Genomic DNA, 8,418 nt, shown 5'->3' with positions numbered 1-8,418 from the left:
TTGTCTCTCCTTCAGACTATGGGATGAGTCTTCCCTTTGTAAAAAGTCTATCTTTAGAGCTCTGATTTCTCAGAGATTGAACTCATCTACTTTGCAAAATGCAACTTCAAATGAGTTGCATGACCTCATTCTTATGCTAGGTTTTTCTACAAACAAAAATTGCTAAACATTTTTTATCCAGTCATCTAAGGCTTGCTTTTTATACTGGGAAAGCATAAAAAGATGGTCTTAACCCTCTTTGTCCATGAACCAAAGCCACAGAATTGTAGGCAGGTGCTAAATAAGACTTGGGAATGTGGAAAGCTTTGCTCCTGTACTGCTGGGTCACAAACCGAGGACTGCTCAGGTTTTAGCTGTGCATGGTTTGTTTGTCCATTGTGGGCCATGAAAACCCCACATTAGACTGCCAGTCTTTCCTAATAGTGCAGCAGTAAAGATGAGCATCGCAGGGTGCTGTCCACTGGCACATACATGCCTGTGAGTGATGGGGCTGAGGTATAAGACCTGAAGAGGGAGGAAAATATATGTTTGCTTTTTTACTTAAGTATTGGCAACCCTTGGGTGAGGATGCAGACAGGCATAGACTTTTAGCCCAGACTAATTTTTATTTACATTTATACTAGTATGATGTGAATCTATAAAACCCAATATCACTTTTATGATATTTCTTTTGTTACAAATTTGGTCAATAAGAGACGTTCTTAACTGGGACTGGTGACTAAGCTGGAGCCCTTTGTGGGAGGCAGAGTGAAATTAGGGTACAGATTCCAAGCTGCCCTCAGATGGGAACTGGAGCCTAAGCAGATGCCAAGAGAGGAAAAGACAGGCATACAGGAATGGAGACCACTGAGGCTGAAGGAATTATTACGTTCATATGCTCTCATTTTTCCCAGAAAGCGGGTCCTTAGGGTAGCCAGGCTAGGCTACGGTGTGGAAGTCCGGAGACACCAAAAGGACCCAAGGCTGTTGTCAGGACAAAGTACCACTACACTCAGAATCTAAGAAGCTTTGCCAGCAGAAGTGGCCAGGAAGCATCTGTAAGTGCCAGTGAAGGTATCACCAGAATCCACTGGTAATAGCTTCCTGGTCCCCAATGACCCAGGTGCCCGGTTAGCCTTCCAACCCTAAGGGATGCGCGCATCTGAGCTTGTTTCAGCTTTCTACTTTGCTGACCTAGGTGGGGGAAGTGATGGTCTCCGCAAGGAGGTGGCAACCAGCTCACAAACCAGTTCACCCCTCACTGACAGGAGGTGGAAGGGCAGAGCTGATGGGCGGGGTTACCGGGCATGAGGCGTGGCTTGATGGTAACGGGCGGGGCTTGGTGGGCGGTGAGCAGAGTAGTAGGGGCTGGGCTGCTGGGAGGTGGGCGGGGTTCCGTGCCTGCCCTGCTTGCTAGCGCAGTGGCTGCTGGCTCTGTCCGCCCCAGCCCGTCCACAGAGGGGCGCGGGCGCCTTGCTGGCGCTGGACTTAGGAGCTCCGGAGCCCGAAGCGCACGCCTAGCCGCGTGGGCGGCGATGAGCGCCGAGGGATCGCAGTCCCTGGCCGCCCCCCGCGGGCGTCCTAGTCACCTACTGGTGCCCGCGCGGGTGAGTGGGGTCCCCTGGAGGCCCTCTTCCTCAACCTCTGAGTCCCTTCAGTCTCCCTGCCTACCCTCCTCTCCCAGCGCCTCCTCCTTTCTTGAGTCCTTGTGTCCCCCTTTCCGGGTGGCTCTTGTGGGCGGGGGTTGGCTCTGGGCCCTGGGCATAGTGGATAACACTAGCCCCTGGGCACCGCAATCTTGTCTTCCTTGCCTCACAGTTACCAGCGTGCAGGTTTTTATTTTCTTATCTTTAACATCTGGGTCATGGGGCACAGGTGCTTTCCTTTACTGCGTGCTAACTAAGGTCTTCCAGACCATGGGGTTTGGGCTCTGTCCAGTATTTCTTCCAAGGAGTGGTCTCTCTGGTCACAGGCAGGGCTCTGGCAGCCACTCAGGCACTATGCAGGGCTTCTTGTTGTCCCCTTGATGAGGTGTGGTGCCAACTGCCTCTGCCTGTCGCTTGGTCCACCAGCTCAGTATCGCCCAGAAACCAAGAGAATGCTGATGGGCCAACTTTGCAACATGTTTTTAAAAGTCTATTCTAGGTCCTACCCACCCACCCCCCTATTTTTAAAAGAAACGAAACTATTGATTGACAAAACCCTGAAATGTTGATTTAAACAAAAACGGAAAGTTCTTGGAAACCTTCAAGTTGCCACCCACACAGCTCAGCCAAGTGTTCTGGAAAGGGTGCAAGCCAGCAGCTGTTTATCATGGCCTTAGGAAGCTGTGTGTGTGTGTGTGTGTGTGTGTGTGTGTCCTGGGGTGCAGTCACGCCTCCTTTTTAACTTTGCTCAAGAGCCCAAGCCTTCAGCACTACAGGAGAATAAGGTCCTTATAGGGTAACAAAGGTTTCTAAGACTGTAGGCTGGAGTGACTGCTAACTGTCCAGTCACAAGGCTTCAGAAATAGCTAGTGCACAGTAGTATGTTTAATGTGTTGAGACCAGTGTATCTGCTTTGCAAACTGAACCATCTGACAGAGTCCCTCAACATCTTCCACATTTTGGGTGGGATGTGGTGAGATTTTGTTTTTTTGTTTGTTTTAATTTTTTTTTAATACTTTGTAATGTGAGTAGTTACCCAAGTACAGTAGATGGGACTCGTACCTTAGGAAATCCACTTAGATTACCTGGAAATAGAAGGAAGCAAGTGCCACTGGCTCTCTGGTGTATATCTCTCGGGACTTGAATAGAATGTCCTCCCACAGTGCATTTTGGGAAATATTCTTGCAACAAGTCTTGTTAGTAACGGTTACCATTAGAGGAAGACTTGAAGTGGTTTATTTTACGTTGAACCTCTCCATGAGTTTTGGCAGACTTCAGTTTTAAGTGTATGCATGACACAGAAGTCTTGTAATAAGCTTGTTGAGCTCCACGTCAATCACTAAGTTGCAAGACAGTCCAAGACCCGTTCAGCATCTTAGGTGTCACAGGAACCTTGATGATGTGAGATGGCCCATCAGAACTGGACTTGAAGGGAACTGTTTGCAGTAATGTAGTGCTAAACTCCAGTGTGTGAGGTTCGGGGTTGTATTTAAAGTAAATCTGCCAAGATTGACACTTGCACATTCTCAGAATCCTAGGATTGTGTTACCTGCAGTTCATGCTGCAGTACTTGAACCTCTGATGAATGATGTCTAAGAAGTCCCAGGAGCATAGACACCTTTGAAGAATTCCGCAGTTTCTTAACAATTACTGTGCATAACATTACTGAGCTTGCAATGCCTAGCTATGCCATCGTTAGTGTTCACAGAATTTAGAGCATCTACTTAGAAAAATAATTATACTGGATCTAATGTAGTCTTACTTTTTTCTCTCTGGCGTCAAAAGCATAATTATTCATTATAATGGCTGCTTGTTTGAATAATAGCAATTGGGCCAGATTTGGTGTCTCACACACATTTTCTGAGTTAGGCCATTTCCTAAAGTTCTGTTCTGAGAATCAACCATTCCATAGACTAAGAGTCCGCAGTTCTTAGCAGGACTTGTGTTTATTGAGTATTTTTTTTCTATTTTTAAGTGGTCACCCTTCAATGCACAGCAGTGTGAACTGGTAAGCTGCAAATTCATAGGATGATCTATCCTGCCGGTGGGAAGGTGCAGAGATTTCTAGTCATTTTGAAGGCAAGCTTCGTAATGGAATCTCTTAGCCATTTTTTTTTCAGAGCTGCTATTACTGCAGAGATAAGTTAAGCAGGCTGTAGGATCCCAATACTCCCCTGTTTCCTGCTCCTGTTACGTGTGTCCGTCTTTCTTTCAGACACTTTTGATCTCACCAATAGAATTTCTTTTGGTGCCTGTGACATCATAGGCCAATCCCAACGTATTTTAAAGCAAGGAGTTACTTGATTTTACCAGGAGACAACATGCCTCATGGTGAACATGTAAACAGGATCTAATTTAGAAACCTGAATCTACTTGTTAAAAATATCAGAAATTAAATTTGTCCCCTTTTTCTTGAAATATATGTAACAACTTCTTATATCTACTTATCTGTATAGTTTTTGGTTGTAATCTAGACATATATTCCAGGATGGCTCGTACAACACACTTTTGAGAAGCCAGAGAAGGTGGCATTGAGGCACAGGATGAAGGGGAAGCTGTTGAATCCAGACCCCTTGTGATTACCTTCCTTCCTTCTCCCTTGTGCTGTGCTGTGCTAGTACCCAGGGGTTGCACTGTATTTATAGTATAAAGAGAAACTCACTGATTAGCATTGGAGAAAATTAGCAATCCTAGCCGGGGAAGCCCACTTACCCCCTTCTCACCTGTAACCTCTCCAGAGCAATTCTTATTGGTCACTTGCATTCTGACACCAGTCACCCTTAGCAATTAACTGTCATTTAAAAATTACAATGTACATATGACATATGTCAGTGTAGTATGTTGTAATGCTACGATGCATGCATACATTATGCATACATCTAGGTAGTATGGTTCTCAGAAACTGGCTATTCAGTTAGACTGAGCGATTTCGTTGTATATGATGAAATAAAGAAGGTTTCTAAAGGCCTTCTAAGGAAAAGACATTAACAGTTTCATGGAAAAGGCACTTGGGTTTTGTACTGGTGAGTGTTTCCCTTGTGGTCCAGTAACCACTGCTGCCCTGAGCTCACATGGGTTTGGAAAGTTGCATTGTTTTCTGCCAACAGGAGGTGGCGCTGAATCCTCGGCCTTCCTGGAGTCCCATTCAGCCTGTGGAAGCCGGCTTATCCCTTCTATTTCTGCACTAAGCTCCCCTTGCGGACTTGATCCCCACTCAAGGCCATTCCTGGCTTCCTCTGGGAGCACTGGCTGTTCTTCTCTACCCCCAAGGACACACAGGGCATCTTTGAAATCCTACCCTGCCCAGAGACAGCTAAAACTCTATACCATCCTGCACGCTTCAACACATGCTATTAAAAAGTGCTGTGAGGGTTATGTGATTCTTTTTCAGTTTGAATTTCCTTGTTAAACATTTCTTTTCAGATCTGGTATTATTATTCATCCGTTACATTTTTATTAGGCAAATAATTAAGATTTAAGGAAAACGACTATGCCTTTTTAGCTTATTTAAGGCTGTAATTGCAAAGTTATAAAAATGTCAGGTTATATTTTTAACACATAAGGTATGCTAATTTCAGAGACGACTTACTCCAAAATTGCTAAACTTTCATTCTGTTTAACCCGTTTTATCGCCATTTTCCCTACCTGCCTAACATATTATCTGCCCTAATATTTACAGTAATGTTTTTGTATTGTGAAAGAATGATGCTGATTCTAAACTGTCAGCATTTTGACTGACCCAGCTTGGATAGGCACCAGAATCCATTTGACATTTGGACGGATTCCACTTGGTTACAGCTCTGACTTGTATTACGATAAATACAATCACATGAGATATTAAAACCACTCTGTGTGTCACTGTGGTCATTGACTTTCATTTTTTGAGTTTATTTCTCTCATCACTGTTCCTTGGACCCCAGCTCCAGGAAGAAAAGTACACCTCACTCCAGACAGTAGTAAATTCATTTAAACCCTGACTGGTGGAGAATAAACGTATCTATTTTTATTTTAATTGAAGTAACTAGGTGGAAAATCACACAACACTGTTGAATCTCATTCCTAGAACTGATTCAAACAGTTAGAGATCTAAGTGGCAGTACTGTGTTATAGGTAAAATACAACCATAGGATTCCACCCAATTTCTTAATAAACAGTCCATATTTGTGAAGGGTGGTAGGATTGTCAGTGATCCCAAAAAGATATATAATTTATTTTCCATGAGAAACAAATACTTTGCATCTAGGACATTCCCACACTGCTGGGTGACTCAGCTTTTAGGACTCGAACAGAGAAATCCCCCTCCCCTTGCCCTTTCCAAGATGAGGTAAAAGAGAGGAAGTGGGCCACTCCCAACTTGTGTCTCCCATTGATTGACTGATTTTTCCTCTGGTAAGTGGTGTCATGCTGCATTCCACTTGCTGAGCTTGTCATCTGCCTCACTGAGGGCAGGGCTGCCCCCATTGCCACAGTCCCAGACCTCTGTGCCTTTGTCTGCAGGCAGATGCTCAGCTTTAGGGTGTGTTGATCACTGCTCCTCCCCTCTTCCTGACCCAATATGGTGACTGCCTCAATTGGGTTTTCACACTTGGGTATATAGTGTAGCCACTGGAAGCTATTTTGCATAACCTTTTGTTTGTTACTGGGTCCTGGGGCTCCCCAAACTATGCCACTATTTCATTCTGCCCGCCCCCCAAAAAATGTCTATAGTCATTCTAGTTGGACTGGCTCTGTTTAAGGGTTCACAGAATATGTCTTCAAGGCTTGGCGTCTACTAAACCCTGAATTGCATTTCCTCTCTGATGTCCACATGTCTGAGCATCGTAGAGTCAACCACAGACCGGTGTTGACTATTTAGACTGTGCCCTCTGAACTTTTGGCCTTAATTTTCCAGTTTCCTGGACAGCTGTGCTAGCCTGGCATTGCCCTAGCTCCCCTATCCCTGGCTCATTCTAGTTGCTGGTGCAGCCAGGACCTCCCACCAGCATCCACTGCTATCTGTATAGCTCTGAGGCTTCCCTGTGACATCCTCAGGAGCAGTGTGCCTGTGCCTGGCCTTTAGGAAGCGACAACCCCAGCTCTGATAACAATAGTATCTCTAAAGGAGTGGCAATTATGCCCTTTTTCTTAGGAGGAGGAGGCAAGTCTGAGGTGTCACTTATATTCCCTGGTAGTTGATTCTGCAGTGTTTATTCTTAGCAGTTACTACTATGAAGGAGAGGAGAAAGCCCCAATTCTAGTTCTTGAGCTGATCACTTATTTTATACTTATTATTAGCTTATTGATGTTTCATTGAAATTATGCCATTTTATTTTTACAGTAGCTAAATTTTAATTTTACACATCAGTATAACCACTAATGGTTAAATGTAATTTATTCTGTTCCCAGGGCTAAAGATTGTCTTAGTGATTTCTTCAGGTAATTATACTTCTCCAAGTGGCTCTATCAGTTTGACTTTTTGCACTGTAATTACCTAGAGTGTTCATTATGTCCCTAGTGTTGTGAAATTACTTCTCCTACCTTAAACCTGGGATGCTCCGACTCCACAGGGGCCAGAAACAACCTGTTTATACCCACATGCTGGTGTTGACATTGTCGGCTTTAGTGACATTCTCTTATTTATTTCTAGATATTGGGAAAAAGGCCACCTTATTAACAGTTGAAAGCATACCCTGTGTTTGATACTACTGTGCCCATTTCCACCAAGAATTATCTTTTGGCTGGTGCTAAACATCTCAGAAGGACATTCTGCCTGCTTGCAACATTATTTGTTTCATAGTAGAACTTCAACTCCTGCTTTAAAGAAAAAGAAAAGAAAAGCTATTGTGTTTGCAACAAGATAGATAGTATCTTTTCCTGGTGTAATCAGAAACACTAGCTATAGTATTTCCTGTATACTATAGGAATACAGGAATACAGTATTTCTTGTATACTATAGTATAGAATAGTACTTCCTATGCCCTGTGAGAGGGATTGAGAGTGTGCATGTTGAGTAGAGCCACCAGTCTCTGGAAAGTGAGAATTTATGATACTGAAGAATATACTATTTAGAAAACACTGTCTGGTTGTGAATGTGACCAAATGCATACATGCATAACTGACAGGACTTGACTGAGCTACTTGTGGTCCATCCATCTACTGCAAACTAAAGACAGTACAATGGAGTGCAGATACAGACTTGGCTCAGGCCCTGTCTGATTACAGAGCTTTATTTATCTTTGTTGTTGCTTTGGGACACTGGAGTTTCCCTGTAGTGCAAGACAGCTTTCAACATCTGGTTCTCTTGTGACTGGGTTACCTCTCTCAGGATGATATCCTCCAGATACATCCATTTGCCTAAGAATTTCATAAATTCATTGTTTTTAATAGCTGAGTAGTACTCCATTGTGTAATTGTACCACGTTTTCTGTATCCATTCCTCTGTTGAGGAACATCTGGGTTCGTTCCAGCTTCTGGCTCTTATAAATAGGGCTGCTATGAACATAGTGGAGCATGTGTCCTTCTTACCAGTTGGAATATCTGGGTATATGCCCAGGAGAGGTATTGCTGGATCCTTCGGTAGTACTATGCCCAATTTTCTGAGGAACCATCAGACTGATTTCCAGAGTGGTTGTACAAGCTTGCAATCCCACCAGCAATGGAGGAGTGTTCCTCTTTCTCCACATCCTCACCAGCATCTGCTGTCACCTGAGACTGTGATCTTAGCCATTCTGACTAGTGTGAGGTGGAATCTCATCATTGGGAAGAGAGGCCCCTTGGTCTTGCAAACTTTATATGCCCCAGTACAGGGGAACGC

General features: G+C 44.1%; 1 protein-coding gene across 1 annotated transcript in view; it reads left to right on the top strand.

Annotated features, from left to right (window-relative positions):
• Positions 1 to 1,414: 1,414 nt before the first annotated feature.
• Positions 1,415 to 8,418, top strand: part of Sntg2 (syntrophin gamma 2) — a 206,478-nt gene continuing 199,474 nt past the window's right edge. Inside the window, exon 1 of the mRNA XM_021179140.2 lies at positions 1,415 to 1,586. Coding sequence (XP_021034799.1) covers positions 1,515 to 1,586 — 72 coding nt within the window. The 5' untranslated portion in view covers positions 1,415 to 1,514. The remainder of the gene's footprint in view (positions 1,587 to 8,418) is intronic.

Source organism: Mus caroli, unplaced genomic scaffold, assembly GCF_978045245.1.
Source record: "Mus caroli unplaced genomic scaffold, Mus_caroli_1 scaffold_14, whole genome shotgun sequence".
In the NCBI taxonomy this organism is placed as follows: Eukaryota; Metazoa; Chordata; class Mammalia; order Rodentia; family Muridae; genus Mus; species Mus caroli.
Note: the sequence above shows the minus strand (reverse complement) of the source record. Positions and strands in the feature narration are given on the sequence as shown.